The sequence below is a fragment of the Taurulus bubalis genome, assembly GCF_910589615.1.
Source record: "Taurulus bubalis genome assembly, chromosome: 17".
Taxonomy (NCBI): Eukaryota; Metazoa; Chordata; class Actinopteri; order Perciformes; family Cottidae; genus Taurulus; species Taurulus bubalis.
In genome coordinates, this window is record NC_136605.1 from 7,529,883 (window position 1) to 7,553,475 (window position 23,593).

Here is a 23,593-nt window from a genome sequence, read left to right on the forward strand (position 1 = left end):
CAGCCAAATTCAATAAGCGTGGATATTAAGTCAGCTGTGGACTGACTCGCGGTCAATTACTTTATTTCACTGGACAGGTTCACTGTCATGCTAGGAAGGAGAATCACTTTAAGTCTTTGGCTCGAACATTTTTTAACTTGAAGATGCATCTTATGTTATTATCGACCATTCAACATCTTATCCTTCAAACTCTAACTACATCTCTATAACTCTTTCCAGGTGGAAACTCAATGGGAGTGAATGGTGGAGTTGGGGTGCAATCGCCCAACCAGCAGTCCAGCCTACTGCCAAATGCCCTGTTGCACGGCAATATGAATGCACAGAGGTAGGACTGCTTTTCATTGGTCAGGTTGCTGTCATGTAACAGCCTTTAAGAAAGTCAAAATTAGTTCTGTATTGGCTAAAGTCTCACTTCTTTCTTTCTTCCCCTTCTCTTTCATTTTTGTCCAGTTTGATGAATGATAGTCTCGGGAGCCTGGGCTCCATGCCCACGGCAACTCCTCCTTCTGCTGCAGGCATGAGGAAGTCTTGGCATGAAGACATCACACAGGACCTCCGCAACCACCTTGTCCACAAGCTGTGAGTTTGCTGTGTCTTGCAGGGGCCCCAAGAAGTCTTACTATGGCCTAGAGGCCTAGCGCTAAAGAAATAAAATAATGTAACTGCACATACAATATAAACTGAGACAAGGAAGTGCAGGTATGCTTTTAACCAGAAGTGCAAAAGGTAATTTATATATACACACAGAATACAATATATAATAAATAGAATGTGGAATAAACAGTCAGGGCTATAATGCACTATATATGTGCGTTATGAGCAGTATCCAGTGCAGGTATAAGTAAATATATATGTAGAGCAGGGTAGCACTAGAGATGCTAATGGTAAGAAATGATATATAGAATTAACAGCTCAAGGTGGTATGAATGTACACCATTGATCAGATACGTTCAGTATAGATGGAGGTATCAGATCATATTCAGTGCTGGATGTCATTTTGGGTGCCTCTTTCCTCAAGTTAATTGTACCTGTGTGTCCTTCTTGTTTGTGCATGTGTGAGAGTAGTGTGCAGGCCATCTTCCCCACTCCTGATCCAGCGGCCCTGAAGGACCGGCGAATGGAGAATCTGGTGGCCTACGCTCGAAAAGTGGAGGGAGACATGTACGAGTCGGCCAACAGTAGGGTAAGAAACCAATGCGTGCAGAGGATTGTGGTACGACCATCAATTTGAGGATGAGGAAATAAAAGCATATTTGCACTGCTGCGATGTATCTTCCTGTAACATCCTTGCTCACTCATGACGTTATCCTTTCTAGGCGGAATACTACCATCTGCTGGCAGAGAAGATCTACAAGATCCAAAAGGAGCTGGAGGAAAAGAGAAGGACACGGCTCCAGAAGCAGGGTATGATGCCCGGCCAACCTGGCATACCCTCCCCAGGCCTCCCGCAGGTGCCTCCCAGCATGGGACAGGCGCCCATGGTCCCTGGGCAATCCCCAAGTAAGTAAACGTGCTGTTTTTTCCTCCCTCACACACTTCTATGTACATAGTCGCACATGTACAGCTGGCATACAAATAATGGCTCGGCTTTTGGATCCGCCGTGTTCATGTTGTCTGGCATGGGTCTCTATATATGATACTAACCATTATGGGAAAATTATCAGTTTTGAAAAAGATCAACCACTTTTGCACACCACTTGTCTCATAAGCTTGTTTACCCCACTCCAGTTTTTCTCACCTGTTTAAACATATTTTAGTCATCTCTGGCTTTTGTGATTCCTGTAACTCTTCTTACTCTGTCAGATGGTCCTCACGGTGATCCGTCCATGGTCCGACCAGTTGGACCCAATCAGATGGTCAACAGGATGCAGAACCCAGCAGGTTCGTTCTAACTAGTGTAAATTACATTATTACAAAGGCAGCCGGACTTAAGGAAATGTATTTTGAATAATGAGGCCAGATCTAAAGCAATCCTAGTTGATAATTATGAGCACATGTCTCTCTTTCTAGTGGTATATAGACAGAGAGGACATTTCTGTCCATGAGATTTATGCTGCCACCCCAACACAATATAGGTGACTGAAACTGTGCAGGTTTTCACAGCTTTCATAACTAGCATCTTAAGTTAGTTTTTATTTAAACTGTTTTCTACTTTCTACCGTGGAAAAGTCCCTATGTAAACTGCTGAGAGCATGCTGTGATATGGTCATCAACACGCCGTCATCCATGTGAACCAGGGCAGCCACATTTTCCAAAAGGTTTAAGACAAATTTGTCCTAACATGTAATTTGTTTAATTTTGTACGCACCATGTTGCAGATCCTTGAATGCATTACAGCTGCAGTAAACCCGAATTTTGTGCCCCATTCGGTGTGAGACCACTCACGAAATAACGGGAAACACCGATTGTATACATCCTATTTTCTATGAATGTTCACCAAAATGATAAACAAGCGTTGGAGATGGGACACTGCTTGGCTGCAGTCAGTGCATCGACATTTGTCGAGGGTAATGACAAGTGTTTGTCTCTGTGATTTTTTTTTATCGGCCTTGGGCCACACTACACCCCACCGTTTATGATTAAAAGTACATTTTACTAAGTGAAGGCCTGTCTGACTGGCCATGTTTCATTTTTTTGTTTCAAATTCCTTGAATTCCAAAAGATCTATACTGATCGAACATTCTTTTCAAACTGTAGTATGACTTTTGAATAAAATGTGACAGCCCTCATGGGAACACACCTCCTTACCTCTCCTTTTTTTTTTTTTTCACTTATTTCCGTCGTCCTTCACTTTTAGGAATGAACCAGTTTGCTCAGATGGGGATGCAGTCGATGAGTCAGAGGTCTCCTCTTCCTCTGAATGCTCCAATGAATCAGGTTGGTATCACTGTCACCTTCTTGAGCACAGATTACTTTGGTGTAATGGGAACTTTATGCTTGAAAGTCACAGATGACTGATGATGGTTTAGCAAAATTGATACTCAGGCCTCCTAAAGGTTTAGATATTGTTCTCTTAACTGAGGCACTCTGGGTAATCTGGGCTGTGATCGGTGTGGAGGAGGCACACAAAAGTCATTGAAACAAACGAAAAACCACATTTATTTTAAAAGAATATTTAAAGGCCATGCAACAGTAAATGTAACCATACTTTATTGTACATGTTTATATGACATAATTTCAGCCAGAAAAGACTTAACACACCCCTTGTTGACTTGTTTCCAGATGGGTATGGGAGCAGCAAGGATGGGTCATCCCAATGCCACGCAGTTACAGAACCAGTACCTCCCTCCGGGCCAGTTTCCTGGGTCCAGTCCTGGACATGGCTCTGGTCCTGTCGGCATGAACCAGCCAGGAGTACAGACTGCTGTGCCACAGGTAAGTGACGGAGGGACGGTACCTTGTAACATAAAGATGAATTTGATTGCAAAAGGGAACTTGGGTCTTTGCAAAAGCAGATAAAGAATGGGATGTAAATGGAATTCAAACATATGCATCAACTCTGAGCAGTTTTATGGGAATTCATAGATAGTTCAGTCAATTAGACAGTATTCATCACTGTCTTCATGGTTTTGGCACATAATTCATAAGCGCTGTGAGAGAAGGATCACAGTTCTTGTTTGGCTTCATCTCGATATTTGATGGCCGACTATTTGTGCCTTTTGGGAGCCTTCCATAATTAATTAATTAATTAATTAATTAATTAATTAATTGTATAGCTTTCAGAGAGACAGATTGGAAGTGTTGTGACAAACCAGAGTTGTGTACCTAACCTATAGTTAGTCAAACCCATGTTGCTCCTCATTGTTTCGTCCATACTCTATCCAAAGTTTCTATTACAAAGTTCTAACCTCTCTGTCCTGTCTTCCGTAGCAGAACCAGATGTCAACGCCGCCTTCGCTCCCAGCTAGCAGCCCTGCAGCACAGTCTGCCTCTTCTGCTCCAGGTTCTGCTACCCCTGTCGGCCCCATGGGGCCTGGAAATGCCAGTGGTGCTGGGCCTCTACCCAACCTGCCTCCATCCTCGGCCCCCACCCAGCCCAACTCCTACCCTCACTGCCCACCCATACGAACAAACTCCCCTTCACCGGCACGCAGCTTAACGCCTCAACCGCATCAAACACCCCCAACGTTACCTCGATCTCAGACCCCACAGCCACAGACTCCCAGTGCACCCCAGCTGCCCCTTCAGCAACAGCAGCAGCATCACCACCACCAACAGCAGCAGCATCAACACCACCAACAGCAGCAGCAGCAACACCACCAACAGCAGCAGCAACACCACCAACAGCAGCAACAGCAGCAACACCACCACCAACAGCAGCAACAGCAGCAGCAGCAGCAGCAACACCAACAACAACAACAACAGCAGCAGCAGCAGCAACACCAACAACAACAACAACAACAACAACAGCAGCAACAACAACAACAACAACAACAACAGCAGCAGCAACAGCAGCAGCAGCAGCAGCAACACCACCACCAACAGCAGCAGCAGCAACACCAACAGCAGCAGCAGCAACACCAACAGCAGCTGCAGCAGCAACACCAACAGCAGTTGCAGCAGCAAAAGCTGCAGCAGCAGCAAGCGTCGCAGCAGCAGCAAGCGTCGCAGCAGCAGCAGCAGCAAGCGTCGCAGCAGCAGCAGCAAGCGTCGCAGCAGCAAGCGTCGCAGCAGCAGCAGCAAGCGTCGCAGCAGCAAGCGTCGCAGCAGCAGCAGCAAGCGTCGCAGCAGCAGCAAGCGTCGCAGCAGCAAGCGTCGCAGCAGCAGCAAGCGTCGCAGCAGCAACAGCAGCAAGCGTCGCAGCAGCAGCAGCAGCAAGCGTCGCAGCAGCAAGCGTCGCAGCAGCAGCAGCAAGGGTCGCAGCAGCAGCAAGGGTCGCAGCAGCAGCAGCAAGGGTCGCAGCAGCAGCAGCAAGGGTCGCAGCAGCAGCAAGCGTCGCAGCAGCAGCAAGGGTCACAGCAGCAGCAGCAACAAGTGTCACAGCAGCAGCAACAAGTGCCGCAGCAGCAGCCATCGGGGCAGGCGGTAAATTCTGAGAAGGCCATTAAGCTTCAACAACTTACGCTTGGCGGTTCGGGCCCCAAAGGAGGTCAAGCTTCTTCGGTGCCTACCCAGAATGCTCATAAGCCATTGCAGCGGCCGCAGACCCCAGTGAGTAGATCACCCTTCTTAAACCACTTTTGAGCCTTATACAGAGATGCACTTGGCTTCCTGCTCTACATGCAAGTCTAGATTGTCTCTGACTCACAGGGAATAAGTAAACGCAAACGGACTAGATGGAAAAGTGATAAGTCAGGGAAAGTTTATGCTTTAAAAAATGCCTGGGCTTCAAACTACTTCACTTTCTTTTGAATAATAAAATGAGTTTGAGATATTTGGATCATCAAAAAGTCCTTTTTAAAATTTGATTATAAAACATCCAAAAAGGAATGTCCTTTTGTGGATTCTAACATGGATTCTCATTTTCTAAACATCACTCCATCGCTGTCTTTTTGCCACAGCTATCTCCGAAGCCTTCTCTGACAGCAGATGGTCAGGTGTCCTCTCCAGGCTCGGTCAGCAGCAGCGCAGATCCCAGCTCCCAGCTTCCTTTGGCGGACAGCTCTGCTCCCAGCCAGGAGGATGTCAAAATGGAGGTGAAGAAGGAGGAAGAGGACGACGAAGGGGCCGACACTGAAGGAGAGGGCAAGGGGAAGATGGGCAAGGGTCAGCATGACGTGAAGACGGAGGAGAAACCGGAGGTAAGATTGTCCTCCTCGACTCACTGGCCCTTAAATGTCTGAACTTATGTCTTAATTCCAGGCCTTTTATTCTGATTTATTAGAATCCCAGAAATAAGGAAATCCTTGTACTGACGCATGAATCTCTCTCTCAGATAAAGAAAGAGAAGCCATCGGGAGATGGGTGTAAAGGCGAGCCCATGGATACGTCTTCATTCCCGGTGTCTTCGTCAGTGGCAACTGGGGAAGACAAAAAGCCGGAGGTGAAGGTAGAGCCCAAAGAGGAAGAGGAGGGGTCAACAGCCAACAGCGGCTCCCCAGCCAGCGCTCAGAGCAAGAAAAAAAGTAAGTTTGGAGCTGCACAGTGTCGTAGGTTTTAACGACAGCCATTACCTGAACATCAATGGGTGGGTAGAGTACTAACTCATTGACAAATAGCAAGCCAACTTGACTGCTGACATTTCAGGCAATGGAGAGCTATAAATGGAGGAAGCTATCACAGCATATTCATTTAATTAAACCACCTCTGTCGCAGTTGAAAGTACTCCACAAAAGAGTTAACATTTTGAAGAAAGTACAAATACATCTTTTGAATAAACTGAGTTCTTGTTGTCCCTTTATCAAACTATTTAAAGGTTATTGTCCTCTCTTCAATTACTATTTGTTGATTTAAAATGGTGACTGAACAAAATGCCTGGGTGAACTAAAGAGAACAGCAGAGAGAATATAGATAAACGCTTTTGTGAGACTGGCACAACTACTTAATACTCTGTGCGATGCGTGTGATGTGTGCTGTGGCCGTTGTTCAACGGGCGACATGATGTGTGGTCAGCCAGCCTTAGATGCAAAAGAGGCCTCTTTTGTATTGTGTTCCCCTGCGTTGTCTTTCCTCCCATTCACTTTCCGTCTTTAAAACTCCTCATATGTTTTCCTCGCTCCCATCTTTTCCAGTCTTTAAGCCGGAGGAGCTGCGTCAGGCTCTGATGCCCACCCTGGAAGCTTTGTACCGGCAGGACCCCGAGTCCCTTCCCTTCCGTCAGCCGGTTGACCCCCAGTTACTGGGAATACCCGTACGTATTCGAACTAGTAACAAAACTAACCTGGTAAGGGACTGCACTGGCTGCCATTTTGCTTCAACTCCTCTGAAAACGTAGCTTTTTTTTTTGTTGTTTTCCTTTTTCATCGTTTATATTCTGTCTGTTTGTCATAGTTGCCATATTTCTTGTATTTATTTTATACATCTGCTTCCAGTTTCTTTCATCCTTTAGTTCATTTTTCTCCCATTGCATGTCAGAAGTCAAGAAAATGAGATTTGTGAAATGTGTGTATGTGTGTTCTCTTTTCTTTTTTTTTCATACTTGTCATTTGTAAATCAAAGCAATGACTCTTATGAACATTTGCCTTTTACTTTGATGGAAGTGAAAGACAAAAAGTAAATGATGTATGCAAATCTGATCAAATTTAAAACATTCTTTGGCATTGATGTATTTTTTTTAATTGTTTTGTAGACCCCCAAATATAATAATCTAAAGAAAAGATACAGTATTACATGACCCAAGCATCCATCAGAGTAATGACTAGCTTTTTGTCTTTCATAGTTCACAACCAAGACAATAGTTGATGTCATCACTTAGCATTTTACTGAGCGAAGTCCAAAAGAAGAGCGTAAATTGCTTTACGCTCCAACAACAGTTCATGAGCCAATTGCTTTCATTTCTCACTTTAATTTGTTTGACTTTTGCTTTTTTACATAAAATTTCAGGTTTTAATTTGAAATCATGATTTTGTAGTTTTCATCCCAGTGTTCCATTGCTAGCTTTCTAGTTCAGTTCCTCACCAGTAGTAGTGTGTCTGTGTTCAGGCGGGCAGTGTGTAGAGGTGGGACAATACCGTTAACCCTCATTGCATTCAAATTAGGGGGGAAAGAGTGCTTGATTCAGTCTACGACTCTGTATGTACTTGCATCCAGTTACAATCATTATTGTACTGAAAACGGAGGAAAACGATGTCCTTTTTAGAGCAGTGATGAGCGAGCACCAGGCTATTGGCTCACCTCTCTACAGGAACCTCCACAGTCAAGTGATGCAACTTTCCAGCGTTGTTTAATTAAGTAAATCCATTTTCAGAGACCCACTCAGCCACTTCAATGAAAATGTGACTTTCTTACACACCGGTGGGATTTCCAAACACTGCAGTGTCGCGATATTCATGTGGCTGCAGGTCGATATTGTAATAAGCATCACTTGTTTGTGAATGCGAGTGTTTCCTAACTGTTGTTGCCATGGTGACACAGAGATGGACCTTGCTCTTTTTAAAAATCGCACCTCCTTATTAGGTTTAGTTGAATCTCCAAAAAGCCTCTTTTCCTCGCCCTGTCTTCCACTCCCCTCTCAAACTGTTTTTTAGTTTGAGAAGCGGAGGGCAGGCGACAGGAAAAGAGAAGCAACTTGGAGACTCATCCGTCCCTCTTACATTTGCTTCCCCTCAGCACTGTTGGCTTTAACTCTGCCATCATATTGCCACTCATGCGGTTGGCATTGTTACTGCCAACCACTATGTTGCTAAAAACAGTAAAACTCTGTCTGCCTGTTGCTGTTGCCAGTTGCCACTGCTCTGTTCTTCTTGGTTTTGCACCCTAATTGCTTTCTGGGCCTGAAAGCTTTGTTTGCTTTCACCAAGGAACCATTACACAAGCTTTACGACAGTTACTTTCTAAGACAAATTAATATATAATGATTTTCAGAAGTTTTCACTTGCAACAGGACATAAAATATAGAATCTCATCTTCAGCTAGTTTTTTATATATATATATATATATATATATTTTGAGCGGCAGAGGATCGGACAGACTTGTGGCGGTCGCCCCGTCCCTGTTCGCAGTACAGATGGGGACTTGACTTTAATTGTAGGGTGCAAAGCAGAGAGCTGGAGGGCAGAAGTTGTCATGTCTCTCTGTTTGCACACGAACCTTCTTCTCTGCAGCGCTCAACAACATTGTCCCCCTGCACCCTCTTCTCTCCCTACTCTGGTCCCACCTGGTTGACTGCGACGCCTTCGTCACACCTTCACCTGATGACCACAACGTTGATGATGATGATCATACTCTTCTTCCTCATCTCTCTCACCTTGGTCCCTCCAACGACTAAACCCTCCCACCATCTCGCCGTGCTCTCCTCTGAAATGTCTCAACTTTACGTCGGCGCCCCTCCCTAATCAGGACTACTTTGACATTGTGAAGAACCCCATGGACCTGTCGACCATCAAGCGGAAGCTGGACACGGGACAGTACCAAGAGCCTTGGCAGTACGTCGAGGATATCTGGCTGATGTTCAACAATGCCTGGCTGTACAACCGCAAGACGTCCCGCGTATACAAGTACTGCTCCAAGCTGGCTGAGGTGTTCGAGTCGGAGATCGATCCCGTCATGCAGGGCCTGGGATACTGTTGTGGGAGGAAGGTGAGGCAGGAGCATGTGGTGCCCTTTTCACTTCACTTGTCTTATTTCATTTAGCTGATTTCTGGTCAGGACATTTGGGGAAATATGCATGTTTGCTTTCTGATGGAGAGTTAAGTGAGAAGGTTGATACCACCACAATAAATAGATGAGACCTACAAGACATAAAATGTGTAAATTGGTGAGTTTTAGATTTTGTTACCTTTTGGAGAGAACCAGGCGAGCTCCTTCTCTTAAGGCCCCTTCAGAACGCATGCTGCCGTGAATGAGAGCAGTAACTTTGCAGGGACAAGTATGTAAAGTGTTGAGCCGGTCTGATAAAGATCCTTTCAAGTGAAGCCAGCGAACCAATCACAAGACTCCTCTGATGACCTTTTGGAATCCATGAATTGTTTCGCATTTACGCCAACGCTATCCGGCCTTACCCCTTCTTCTTTGGTTGAGTTTAATGGCGGTTGGCATCCGTTTCCGCCATCAACTGGAAGGTCCCATCTATTCTAGCTTTGCCTTGTATATGTGAAACGGTGCAAGATGGAAACGTTCCTGAATGTAGTGAATAGGCAACATCACCAGCGGTGCCTGAAAGGTTATCCCAGTAATTTACAGAGAACTATTTGTGAACTTTATTTTGAGGTATTTATGCTAAGCTAATCAGCTGCTGGATGTAGCCACTTACAAGAGTGGTATGGATCTTCTCATCTACAGTAACTCTTCGTCAGAAAGTGAATTAAGTATTTCCCAAAGTGTGTGTGTGTGTGTGTGTGTGTGTGTGTGTGTGTGTGTGTGAGAGAAATGTTTCCTCTGTAACAAGTCTAAAAAACAATCTTTTCTTTTTGTCCCTTTTTTTATTATTGCAGTTTGAGTTTTCCCCCCAAACTCTGTGCTGCTATGGAAAACAATTATGCACCATCCAACGTGACGTTGCTTATTTTAGCTACCAGAACAGGTAAGGGCTTTCGGCACATTGGAACACAAGTGTACACACACACACACTCACACTCACCAGAAAGTATTATGGACATTCAGACATTTTGCTATGAAAAAGCAGCCAGTGAGATCAGCTTATGTGTTTTGTTGTATTTTGCGCATTTGATTATATTTCCTATATGCAATCAGTGAAATCACAGGAGTTTTAATTTGGCTACAAATGGTTATCCTGGCACCATCTTCATAAATCACCGTTTTGATTTTCATTATGTTGTCATTTATAAAGTGGGCTCCTGTCTTCTTCGGCAGTTATTCTTTATTTTTTGCACCATTGTTTACCACGGAGTAGATTTACATGCACAACACACGACTGCTTGCAATTTCTGATAGACTTGCATAAATGCATAGGGGGTGAGACAGGTTCCCACTTTATAAATGAACTAAAAGGATGATGGGTCTCTGTTGCTTTACCATTAATTTTTTCCTCATCCACCCTTTAATGTCCGGAGACTCGTATCCCCACCCACTCACGCCCGCCCCCCCTCCCCCTCCTCCACAGCTCCTAGTGGTCTCATGTTGCTGTAATGTTGTTGTTGTTTACCACTGGACGTCTGACGCTAATCTTTGCTTTGCCTTGGCTCTCTGTCCTCTGTTGGTTGTTGTTCACATCCTGTCCAACCCTCCCTCCTCCATGCCCCCCCTCTCCCTTTCTGTCCCCTCCATTGTCTCCGTCTGACCTGTAACGATTTATTTCACGCTTTAAATATTCATTTTGACCTTCCCTCCCCATCTCCGCCCCCCCCCTCCCTTCTCCCGTTCTCTCCCTCCTTTTTTTAACGCTTGTGATGTCTGCATTGGCCTGTTTTGGTGTGACCAATCATCCACTCCAAAATTTACGCGCAAAATCAAAACACCCGCCCACACAAAAACCCTGCATCACGATTGGCTGCTTCCTCCTGGCGACGACCTACCTTGCCCTCTGCCTCCTCCTGTGTGTTCGCCCCCTGGCCTGCCCTGCCCTGATTGGCGGCTGCTTCTTCGTGCCCGCTCTGTGATTGGCTGTGCTGATGACGAACGGTGTAGTTCACCAAAATATGGGCTTCTTGCTGACAGGTACCACTTCTGTGAGAAGTGTTTCAACGAAATCCAGAACGAGAGTGTTTCCTTGGGGGACGACCCCTCCCAGCCTCAGACGTGAGTCACACACACACACACACACACACACACACACACACACACACAGCAGACAACAGTGCTCCCATCAAAACTTAGAAGTTGTCATGTAATGCTTGTCAAGATGTTATGCAAGTCTGGTATTAGAAGCATCAAAGATTGAATGTACCAGCTGTTATAAACAATTTTTGGGGATATCTAACACCCAAAGAAGCTCTTGTTCGAAAAGAACACGCTAGCATGAATTTAAGGAAAAGATATGCCCTCATTGATCCCAAGAGGGGATATGTGGTTGTTGCAGCAGTACAAGCTTTCAAATTAAATGTATTGCTTCAATTGACTACCTTTTAAGTAGCTATGGAGTTAGAAAAACCCTCTTTTTACACAGCATCACACGTGTATAGTACCAGTTTATTCAGGTTAGTCACTGAAGTGAAACGGTGTTTACTCTGAGTACACTATTCAAATCAAAGACTTTTTTTGTGGCTGCTCCATTCCCTAAAATGGAAATGTTAAACAGTAGACATCTAGGGCAGAATTTCCCCAAAGTTCAGCCTTATATATTGGTATGTTTGGAAACTTTGGGCTCTTTGCTAGTATTTGAAGTAAAGTTCTGTTGAGCTGCAAAGATTAACCAATTAGTCAGATTAATTGCCAACTATTAATGGGGTTCAGTCATTTATTTTATTTCTTTAATTAAAACATTGCATATTTGCATGGTAAACATTCCTTCGCTCCAACTTCTCCTGTGTGAATATTTACTGCTTTTCTCTGTTTATATTTAATTTATAATAATTTCAATGACAAAATAAGACATTTGATGACATCACCTGGGGCTTTGTGAAATTGTGTCAGGCATTTTCACTTTTTTGTAAGGTTTTATTGACCAAATTGATTAATTAAAAAACATGATAATATTTATCAATTGTGATAACAACAGTTGGTTGCATCTGAAGTTCGTTTGAGTTTGTGATGACGTGGGGATTAAGAGGTCAAAGATCAAATCGTTTGCCATTTTCAAATTGCCATTTGGTTGAAATGTGTTTTTAAGACAATTTATATGCCTTATTTTAGGGGTGAAATTGAGAATCAGTACAGATGCTATGACGCATTTAGCTAGTGGGCACATTATCAATTTCTACATGAATTTTCTGACTTGAGGATATTGGATTCTGCACACAGCCTGTAGTGTAAAGCGAAAGACCTTGTTGTGACTGATGCAGTGGTTTGTTTTCTGATCTTTCCCACAGGTCCATCAACAAAGACCAGTTTCAACGAAAGAAGAACGACACACTCGACCCAGAGTTGTATGTTACCCTTTTAACTCATTTAGAATACATTTGCACCATCTCTCTGATGCTAGATTACATTTTTTATTTGAGCAATTGTAATAAGGTGCTTGCACATAAATAATAGAAGATAATGTGATTAAGTAATAATCATATCTGAACTAACGGGGTATTTTCATAATATATGACATGTTGCCGTTCAAACTTTGGACATTTGTCTTTTGTCTCCTGTCCTCTACAGGCTTGTGGAATGTATTGACTGCTGTCGTAAAATGCACCAGATCTGTGTCCTGCATCATGACACCATATGGCCGTCGGGGTGAGCCAGCTGTCATACACTCTGTACATTCTGTTACGTGACTGGGTCTGGAAAAATAAATTAAGCCTTTTGTTTTCCTTGAAAATCTTGCTTATCGTCCAAAACCTAAATAAAGATGCTGGAAAAGTACAGCGCACACACATATGTATGTATGTATGTGTGTGTGTGTGTGTGTGTGTATATATATATATATATATATATATATATATATACATATATACACACACACACACGTCGCCAGAGACGTGCTGTTTTAAAGCAAATCGTTAAAGATCACACACAGGTCTGACATGTTGATGCTGACAATATTGTTGAGAGAGAGAGAGTCATTTCTCAAAGTTAGAGCTTCCTTCACGTGTGGTCTGTATGTAATTAAAAAGCAATTTCAGAGTCATTAGCGCTGTTTTAAGGAAAGGAAGACTGGCATGAACGACTGAGTCATCTCTTGATTAAAGCCACTTAATCACAAGAGTGATGGTAACCTGCTAATTTAATTATTTACTATCTGCTTTCTCATTAACCACAGCTTCGTATGTGACAACTGCCTCAAAAAGGCCAACAAGACGCGAAAAGAGAACAAATACGCATCCAAAAGTAAGTGGAGTAACGCTGGTCTACTGGCTCATTTCTCATCTGTGATTTACTTTCAGACTTTGTCATTGTGTTGTCATCCTATGTTTTGAACCCTTTTTTGCTTTATTACCACTACTTCAAAACACAAACTCTGTTGCTAATCATTCCACTCTTTAATATAGTAATGATTTTTGGGGATCAAAATCAGCCATTAGAATTGGTGCTTTGGACTGAGACCAATGTATGATATATATCAAAGGGAATACTTTAACATTTTGGGAAATGCACGTATTAAATATTTTTGCCAAGAGTTGGATGATAACATTGATACCACTAAATAAGTCTTGCCAGGCAACCAGCTAACCAGCAGAGACTCCATGAAGTTAACACCACAACATGTTGATTTTACCCTTCAGATTGTGTCCAGGTTAAACTAACGAGCCACAACAAAATGTTAGTACGCTTTAGAGGGGCTGGTTGGTGGCGTTTGGTAGCTTTGCACGGAACAAGGCTAGATTTCTAAACATTTCTGGCGAAATGAACTGTTCCTTTAAACTCTCATATAATCGGACATGGATTCTGTCCCTCAACTGTTGAAAACCCTCTGAAATGTTCAGGCAGAGGGTGGTGATGGTGAATAAAATAGCCAGCTTTAGTGAGCATGAGCACATGTCTCTTTGTTTGTTCCCTGCCTTCTCTGTATTCCACCTCTCTTTACTCATACTTGTTGCTGTTTTTTGCAGGACTTCCTCACACCAAGTTGGGGTGCTATTTGGAGACACGAGTGAACGATTACATCAAGCGGCATAACCTCCCTGAATCTGGCGACGTCACCGTCCGTGTGGTCCATGTGTCAGACAAGGTGGTCGAGGTCAAGCCAGGGATGAAGTCCAGGTAGAATCATTTGATTGTTTTTTAAAAATATATTCTCATTTATTGGTGCAGCGATATACTTAATGTAATTGTAAGCCGTGTCTAGTGAAAATGGTCAAAAATAAACCAGAAGAAATGCAAGGTTTTCCATATTGGTCAATCACAGTCGGTCTAAATGAAAGAATCATTGGGGCTAACACAATCACGCCTCACCAAATTCTGTTGTTTTCAAATCTCTTTCTCTTCAAATACTTATCAGTTACTTTTATTAATATTGATTCAGGCACATTTGGAAATTCATATGAACCACTTTTCACGGTGGCAAAATTTAGGTCCACAACACTTATTTAAAAGGAAAATACATTATTTTTATAGCCGATACGCCTGTAGCTCCCATTATTTATTTCTTCAAAACGTGGGATGAAGAACACTGGGAGCAAATGCCAGGAATTGTTTTCATAAACCCAAAATTATGCGACAAGTTACTATAATGACCAGTTTGTTGACATCTAATTAGACAAGCATTTAAAAGTTTTTTTTGTTTTTTTTTGTCTTTTTAGCATTTTGGCTGTACAATTATTGGGGAACCCGTCAGGGTTAAACAAGCAGTACATCACACAGCAAGGACTTTGTTTTTCAAACCATCTTCTATTTACGACATTGATATTGAGATGACTTGCGTAGGAGGAACAAAAAGCCTAGTCAGTCGCAAGCAGGTGCTAGTGAGTCCCACAGCGGGTCAGACTGACGTTAGTTTGATTATCACCCGTTGAACACATGTTAAATTAGAGCTGACGTTGGTTCACAGTTCGTACCGACCAGCTGGATTTGAACCGTTGATGGCTGTGATCAGACATGGAGGCGTGTGAGAGGCGGCATTTCTGCAGGTCCACACCAATGCAAAACCCCCCCCCGAATGCATATGGTTGTTGTTGCTAGGCAACAGCTGGCTGGCCATGTTGCACAGTAGAGCAGTTAATGGGCAAGTCTGTACCAAGCATCTGAGTACAGTGTTTGTTTACTGAAATGTGGTAAATATTGTGAACACTGAAATAAAAACCCGTTGCAAATGGGCAACCAACTTATTCAGTGTAACAGACCACTGAGTTGCAGCAATGCAACGGCTTTGTGTTTAATACATTTTTAAATGAAAAAATATGGTAATGATAATTCATATCCCATTTACTAAATGCCAACAGTTAAACCATATCCTTTGCATATGTCGAGAACCGTTCATCTGATCAACGGCTAACATGACTGGTGTATTGATGGGGACCCAAGGACGCCCCGTGTCGAACTCAGTGCAATTTGGACATGCAAAACGTTAAATATTAATAACCTTTTACCTGCCGTGGCCATTGATTGCAGTTCACGTTTGGCTCGAGTCGAGGAGCGATTTAAAAAGGCCTCAAGATTGCTTCACTTCCGTGGGCAATCGGCCGGCTCCGAACTGGCTCGCAGCAGTATGGCGAGCCAAGCAAACGACCCATTGTGAACGGGCACTGCACCAGTTCCACACTAATTTGCCATTCAGTCAATATCCTTGTATTGTAACGAGGTGTCACTGGTTACAATCTTGCATTTAATCTGTTACCCGTTGGAACCAAATATTACACTTCCTTCAACATGACGGTTCCATTCAAGTGGTCATCGCCTCAGTCATAACCGGCACTCCTCCCCATGTGATGTAGTTTTGTCTGACAGTTCAGAAGATTAAACATGATGGCAAAGACACAGCCGGAAAGAGTTGTTGACATTTTTTTGATTTCATCGCAGTTTTCCTCACCCTGGCTGTTTTTTTTCTTCCCTCCAGGTTTGTTGACAGTGGAGAGATGTCTGCGTCCTTCCCCTACAGGATGAAAGCCCTGTTTGCATTTGAGGACGTCGACGGAGCGGATGTGTGTTTTTTCGGCATGCACGTTCAAGAGTACGGCTCGGACTGCCCGCCGCCCAATCAGAGACGAGTGTACATCTCTTACCTGGACAGCGTGCACTTCTTCCAACCTCGACTCATCAGAACTGGCGTCTACCACGAGATCCTAATAGGCTACCTGGAGTATGTCAGGAGGCAGGGGTAAGAGAAAAGACGCGACCGTCTCAAACATAATGCAAAGACCCCAACTGAGCAGCAATAATCAGTTATGAGATTTCTCTAAATGAAAACCTTAGCAGTAAAGCTACACAGGGTTTTAAATATGAGCTAATGGAAAGCGATTTACTTCTGTTCTAATAAATACGACAACTTGTCTTCCAGGTATACAACGGGTCATATCTGGGCCTGTCCACCCAGTGAAGGGGATGATTACATCTTCCATTGTCACCCAGCAGACCAAAAGATCCCCAAGCCAAAGCGGCTGCAGGAATGGTACAGGAAGATGCTGGACAAGGCTGTTGCTGAGCGCATCGTCCACGATTACAAGGTGAGACACGATTTCCCTTTAGTCATTATACCAACAATATGAGTAAATGCATTTATCACTTCAGAAAACAATCACACCCCGAGACATTGACGTATCCATAATATCAATGTCAAACTGTTGCACAACATGAAGACCTTTGTGTGTCCCATTCTGCAAATACTCTATTCTTTGAGAAAAATATTCACTTTACAAGGTGTTCTGGAGCTTCTGATCATACTGCATGTCGATGTTGTCATTTCTTCTTTGATAAACAAAAATCTGAAACATTGACATTTTAACATCCACACCCCCATGACCACCAAACTCTATCCGCTGTTGAATAACATGGGATATGATCAAAGGACCTTGAACATCTACTAAACTGAACGCGTGGAGACGCAGTTTGCCCCCAACTGTGGCGTTCTATGGTTAACCATGAACTTTGAACCTCAAAAGTATGTTTTGTTGTTTTACTGAAAAGGACATTACTAATAAGTACTATCCAGTAATCGAGACATTAAAGGCTCTACAAGCACTTGAACACATGTCTCTTTGTCCCTCAGGATGTCTTCAAGCAGGCTACAGAGGACCGGCTGACCAGTGCCAAAGAGCTGCCATACTTTGAGGGCGACTTCTGGCCCAACGTACTGGAGGAGAGCATCAAGGAGCTGGAGCAGGAGGAGGAGGAGAGGAAGAGGGAGGAGAACAGTACCTCCAATGAGTGTACAGATGTGAGTAGAGTAAGAGTCTTGATATTATCTTCACTTTTTTTATCACAAAATATTGATAACAGTGCTTTGTGTTGAAACTGACATTCAAACTTTTCCAGGTCACAAAAGGAGACAGCAAGAATGCCAAAAAGAAGAACAATAAAAAGACGAGTAAGAACAAGAGCAGCATGAGCCGAGCCAATAAGAAGAAACCCGGGATGCCCAATGTTTCCAATGACCTTTCCCAGAAACTCTACGCCACCATGGAGAAACATAAGGAGGTATGCAAATCTAGCTTGGTTTTAGGAATAGCGGCTTACTCTTTTATTGGATTATGTGGCATAATCATAAGAATATTATCACATTGACCTACACTCCGTGAATGCACATAATTGATATTTAGTGGCTGTCGCTGCTGCAGCTCTGTTGTATTGGAAAACAGGTACAGCTTATACTACGGCAACAACTGCTTTGTAAAATGTCCTTTTTAAGGTGAGAAACACTGAATGGACTCATAACTTGTGACTTTCCAAGAAAACTTCACCTCGCACATTTTTTATGGCTGTACAAACACTAGCTGTGTGAACAAAGAAAAATGTCCACGCTAAAATGAAAAGCAGCTGGCTGATTTATGGTATTGTTGGAAACTTTGTCCCCACACAAAACACACTGTTTCTAATTGCTCTGACAAAATCACATGAAAGTTATGTATCTATTCTGTTTATTTTGACATGACTTTGATTTGGACTTAACAGATACACGTTTGGTCACTGTGGGTTTTAGTTTAAGAGACACTCAACTGCATTAAACAAGAAAAGACAATTATATAATGATGCATTAGAAGTGAAAATAAAGGAATCTACTGGTATACAATAGTCTATCTCTAGCACCTGTTAACAATAGGTCAAGCTACTCGACAGGTAAAGGTAGTAATGTGATTTATTTTTCCTTAATGTATTCATGAATCTAAAATCACACCTTCACTCTCATCCCCAGGTCTTCTTTGTTATCCGACTCATCGCTGGCCCCACCGCCAACTCGCTGCCACCCATCACTGACTGTGACCCCCTCATGGCCTGTGACCTGATGGACGGCCGCGACGCCTTCCTAACACTGGCCAGGGACAAGCATCTGGAGTTCAGCTCTCTCAGGAGGTCCAAGTGGAGCTCCATGTGTATGTTGGTGGAGCTGCACAACCAGAGCCAGGACCGCTTCGTCTACACCTGCAATGAGTGTAAACACCATGTGGAGACCCGCTACCACTGCACTGTGTGCGAGGTGAGAATCAAGACTCACTTAAATCTTGTTTTGCTCCTTTCAAATTAAAATGGCAATCAAACTGCAGCATGTTGTCACTGGACACGACACTAGTATAAAACTGATTTCATCTCCGTTCAGATTTCAGTTTTTCCTTAAACAAATGGCATTTATGAGATATGATCAAATCACAGTTTTACTGTGGATAAGTGGGCCACTGTCCCTTTCCTTACCAGATGAAATCTACAGTGATTTACAACTGGAAGAGGAGAAGGGAAAAAGTCACATCACTCACAGTTCTATTTAGTTTGATCCTAATAGCTACAAGCATTTGTTTGCAAAATTCTTGACACGGATCCTCTGTTTTTCTCTTCTACTTATGTGTCTACTGAATAAATAAGGTCAGATGTTTTAGTTTAAATCAGACAACAGAAGCCTGATGGTTTAACAGATGTGGGTTTTATTCTCCAATCCAATTTAAAATGGCTTATTCCATTGTACTGAGGTTATAGTTGCTGCTAACCCCACTCTGGCCTTTTGGCCTGTGCAGGTTGTAAAATCCATGTGCAGCCTTCGGTACACATGGAGTCACTAGCTGCCCCAGGTTTTAAAACTGTGCCAATACTTGAGCTGCTACTGCAGAAAGGACATGAAAACTCACTGTCTTACAACCATTGCCAGTTGTGTTCATTGGAGCATAGAGTGCTGACTGCAGCTGCAGACGGAGTCTTGATCTCTGTGATGGTTGGCAACTGTTTTCTATGTTGTGACATCTAGGGGCCCAAGCAATAGTTATTTAAATCGGAGTTTTCATTCGTATCTTTTCTAAATAAAAGTCTGGACAATCTAGGCAGGAAAAACTCTTTATTGTTCTTTAGATGGGACAGTTGCACAGGACCAAAATATTGCAAAAGGGCTGCGTTCACAAGTACATGTTGCTGGTGAGAAGATGAAGGGGTTTTAAGGCTTATCAATTGCGACGAACTGCACACAATTTAGTGCATCCAACAAATTTGAAGCATTTTAGTTTCACGGGACTTTAATCCTTTACTTGGATTCGGTTTTAATTCCCCATCTCTCTCTTTTTTCATCCTACTCTAGGACTATGACTTGTGCATCACTTGCTACAACATTAAAGGTCATGAGCACAAGATGGATAAGCTGGGTCTTGGACTGGATGACGACAGCAACAACCAGTCAGCAGCCGCCACCCAGAGCCCCGGAGATTCTCGCCGTCTCAGCATCCAGCGCTGCATCCAGTCGCTGGTCCACGCATGTCAGTGTCGCAACGCCAACTGCTCCCTGCCGTCCTGCCAGAAGATGAAGCGTGTTGTCCAGCACACAAAAGGCTGCAAGCGCAAAACGAACGGCGGCTGTCCCATCTGCAAGCAGCTCATTGCTCTGTGCTGCTACCATGCCAAACACTGTCAGGAGAACAAATGTCCCGTCCCGTTCTGCCTGAACATCAAGCAAAAGCTCCGGCAGCAGCAGCTGCAGCACAGGCTTCAGCAGGCCCAGATGTTAAGGAGGAGGATGGCCAGCATGCAGAGGGTGGGGCAGCAAGCCGTAGGCCCACCGGGAGGACCTGCGGTAGGACTTCCATCACCAGGGAACAATGTTTCCACGGCACCCAGTACCCCAACTTCTGGTGGAACACAACCCCCAACACCCCAGACCCCGACTCAGACCATGCCTCCTGGCACACCGCAAGGAATGGGCCCCGGACCTGGAGTTCAGCAGCAACCAGGTGGAATGCCCCCACAAGGTGGCATGCCTCCTCAACATCCTCAACACCCTCTTCACCACCAGTTCCAGCAGATGGCGGGTGGAGGTGGTGGGCCTGGGGGGATAATGAGCTCTCCTCAACATCAGCAGCAGATGCTTTCTCAGGTCCAGCAGCAAAGTGGAGCAGGGACCAAGCCTCAACAGCTCCAACAGCACCCCAACAATTTGCCTCCATATGCTAGCCGACCCCCAGGATCCTCCCCAATACATCAATCCCAGGGTAAACCGGTCCTTGGCTCCGCAACGCCCTCCCAGCAGCAGCTTGGTGGCGCTATCATGGCTGGAAGTGTTGGGAGCCAACAACCTCCCAGCCAGCCCCAGGGCCAGCCTATCCTTTTACAGCAGCAGCAGCATCCTTCTGGCCCTCCACCGGCAGCAGTAGAAATTGCCATGAAGATCCAACAGGTAGCCGATGCTCAGAGGAAGATGGCTCTGCAGAGACAAGCAGCTGCAGGCTTGATGCCTCTACACCCGCACCATCAACAGGGTCAGCAGATGGGCATAGGACACCCAGGGGCAGTAGGGATGGTTGGAACCCAGGGTATGCCACCACAGACCCAAGCCGCAGTGGCAGCTGCTCGGGCCCACATGGATCAACAACAAAGTGCTCCACCCGGGATGATGGTTGGCGGTGGTGGCCCCATACAGCAACCTGCTCAGCAGGGTCAGCTGCCCCCTCAGGTACAGCTCCAACAGCAACGCATAGGTGCTCCACATCAAAACCCTCAACAACAGCAGTGGGCAGGCCAGGGGATGCCACCTCAGCAGAGGCAAGCTATGATGAACCAAATGAGCCATCCAGCCATGGTGGCAGCTCAGCAGCAGCAACAACAGCTGCAGCAGCAGCAGCAGCAACAACAACAACAACAGCAACAGCAGCAGCAAATGCAACAGCAGCAGCAACAGCAGCAGCAGCAACAACAACAGCAGCATCAGCAACAAGCTCAGGGCCACGCTGCCTTGATGAATATGGCGCAGCAGCAGCAAGGTGCTGGTGGCGGGATCCCAGGGGTAGCTGTCGCTGGAGCTACTGGTGTCCCAGGGGCTGGAATGGCTGGTGGGAACATCCCCCAGGCCGCCCTGCAGGAGCTGCTACGAACTCTCCGCTCGCCAAGCTCACCACTCCAGCAACAGCAAGTCCTCAACATCTTGCGGTCTAACCCACAGCTTATGGCTGCTTTTATCAAGCAGAGGGCCTCAAAATACAAGGGAGTTCAGGGGGGCCCAGGTGGACCAGGTGGTGTGCCTGGAGGTCCTGGCCCCACAGGAGGTCCTGTTGGTAATGTCATGGCTGGAGGGGGCCCACAGGTGAACATGAATGCTGCAGGTGGCGGCCAGCCAGGGATGCACATGGGGGGTCAGGGAGGGACAAATGTTAACATGGCAACTATGGCGCAGCTACAGCAAGTTCAGCAGCAGCAGCAACAGCAGCTACAACAGCAGCAGCAGTTACAGCAGCAGCAGTTACAGCAGCAGCAGTTACAGCAGCAGCAGTTACAACAGCAGCAGTTACAACAGCAGCAGAGGCCGATGCTCACCGGTTTGCAACAGCAGCAAGTGGCGGCTCTCCAGCAGCAGCAGCAACAGCAGCAACAGCAACAACAAGGTGTAGGAAGAGGTGTGCCAGGCCAGGGGCCACAGATGGGGAATCTCAACAGTCCTCAGTTTAGAGAGCTGCTCATGAGACGGCATCTGCAGCAGCAGCAGCAGCAGCAGCAGCAGCAACAAATGGGTGTAAATCACGGTCAGTTCCAGCAGCCACAGCCACCACAGGGACAGGGCTACATGGGACAGCCTGGGATGCAGCCTCCTACAGTGGGACAGGGGCCACCTGGGGCACCTGGTCCGCCTCTTGGCCCTCAGCAGCCTGGTGGTCCCCCAGGCCAGCAGGGCCAAGGTTACCCAGGGTCAGTGGCCCAGCAGCAGGCAGCTGCACTCCAGCAGAGGCTCCAGCATCAGCACCACCTCCAGATGCAGCAGCAGAATGCCATGGCTGGCCTGCCAGGGGGTGACGCAGGGCCAGGTGGAGGGGGTGGAGGAGGTCCTCAGCAGCCACCTCAGGGCCCTCAGCCCACGCAAAGTGGCCCCCCGCAGCCATCTTCGCAAGCTATGCTCCAACAGGCCCTCCATCAGAGGCTGCTCCAGCACCAGCAGCAGCAGCAGCAGCATCAGCATCAGCATCTGGGCCCTGGGGGGTCGCCAGCACAGCACAGTAATCCCATGAGCCCTCAGCAGCCGCAGCAGATGGCCCAGTCCCCACACCTGCAGGGCCAGGCACTGTCCACATCGCTAGCTAACCAGGTGCGATCCCCACAGCCTTCACCAAGACCCCAGTCCCAGCCGCCGCACTCCAGCCCGTCCCCGCGCATGCAGCCCCAGCCCTCCCCACATCACATCTCACCCCAGATGCAGACGGGTTCCCCACACCCAGGCCACCTGAACCAGCACCACCCGGGCATGGTGGGGCCTCCACAGCAACAGCAAACGACCCAGCAGCAGCAACAGAACTCTATGGAGCAGTTTGGGTCAGACCAGAACGCTATGCTATCGCAACTGAGTAGCATGGCTGGTCTACACGGGCCGGGGGGCAGCGGTCAGGACCCGCTGGGCCAGAATATGAATCACAACCCTTTAGACATCATGTAGGAATTCTACTTCACGTGTCAAGTCGAGCTGAAGCGCTCTGTGATTCTTCGCACAAACTGCACTCACCCAGGACAGTGTTATTGTTATTACTTAGCCTTTCTTTTTTTATACTATTAAATGTTATTTAAAATGTTTTCAATAAAGATGCATTGAACTGAACTTCCTATGGGAGATGAACAATAAATCAAGCAGTCGTTAAATAAATTAGAATAAATGAATTGTAAGTTATTGCTGTTAATATATTTTTTTTTGCCAATTGGGGACAAAGAGGGGGACGGTTTCTCTAGCACCCCACCCCCCTCACCTCCACCTCATGCTGAATACAAGAAAGGTGATATTTTTGGGGGTAAATAGGAGTACTTGCCTTTTTTTTAAGAAATGTTTTTAAGATTTTAAAAGTGGTCGAATTAAAGTGGAAATGATTTAATGCAAAGAACTTTTTATCGTTTTCGTTTCCCCATCATTCAG

The 23,593-nt window shown here is 45.4% G+C and overlaps 1 protein-coding gene across 1 annotated transcript in view; it reads left to right on the top strand.

Annotated features, from left to right (window-relative positions):
• Nucleotides 1-23,284, top strand: part of ep300b (EP300 lysine acetyltransferase b) — a gene marked incomplete at its 5' end in the record, with an annotated part of 31,064 nt that extends 7,780 nt beyond the window's left edge. Inside the window, 25 exons of the mRNA XM_079232754.1 lie at nt 220-325; nt 451-579; nt 1,066-1,183; nt 1,317-1,500; nt 1,804-1,881; nt 2,798-2,877; nt 3,223-3,375; nt 3,871-4,209; nt 5,005-5,151; nt 5,502-5,741; nt 5,876-6,065; nt 6,672-6,823; nt 8,938-9,177; nt 10,032-10,120; nt 11,185-11,295; nt 12,525-12,581; nt 12,805-12,882; nt 13,409-13,476; nt 14,199-14,349; nt 16,142-16,402; nt 16,583-16,748; nt 17,291-17,458; nt 17,557-17,718; nt 18,434-18,715; nt 19,796-23,284. Of these exons, the coding sequence (XP_079088880.1) occupies nt 220-325; nt 451-579; nt 1,066-1,183; nt 1,317-1,500; nt 1,804-1,881; nt 2,798-2,877; nt 3,223-3,375; nt 3,871-4,209; nt 5,005-5,151; nt 5,502-5,741; nt 5,876-6,065; nt 6,672-6,823; nt 8,938-9,177; nt 10,032-10,120; nt 11,185-11,295; nt 12,525-12,581; nt 12,805-12,882; nt 13,409-13,476; nt 14,199-14,349; nt 16,142-16,402; nt 16,583-16,748; nt 17,291-17,458; nt 17,557-17,718; nt 18,434-18,715; nt 19,796-23,125 (7,079 nt within the window). The 3' untranslated portion in view covers nt 23,126-23,284. The remainder of the gene's footprint in view (nt 1-219; nt 326-450; nt 580-1,065; nt 1,184-1,316; nt 1,501-1,803; nt 1,882-2,797; nt 2,878-3,222; nt 3,376-3,870; nt 4,210-5,004; nt 5,152-5,501; nt 5,742-5,875; nt 6,066-6,671; nt 6,824-8,937; nt 9,178-10,031; nt 10,121-11,184; nt 11,296-12,524; nt 12,582-12,804; nt 12,883-13,408; nt 13,477-14,198; nt 14,350-16,141; nt 16,403-16,582; nt 16,749-17,290; nt 17,459-17,556; nt 17,719-18,433; nt 18,716-19,795) is intronic.
• Nucleotides 23,285-23,593: the final 309 nt, after the last annotated feature.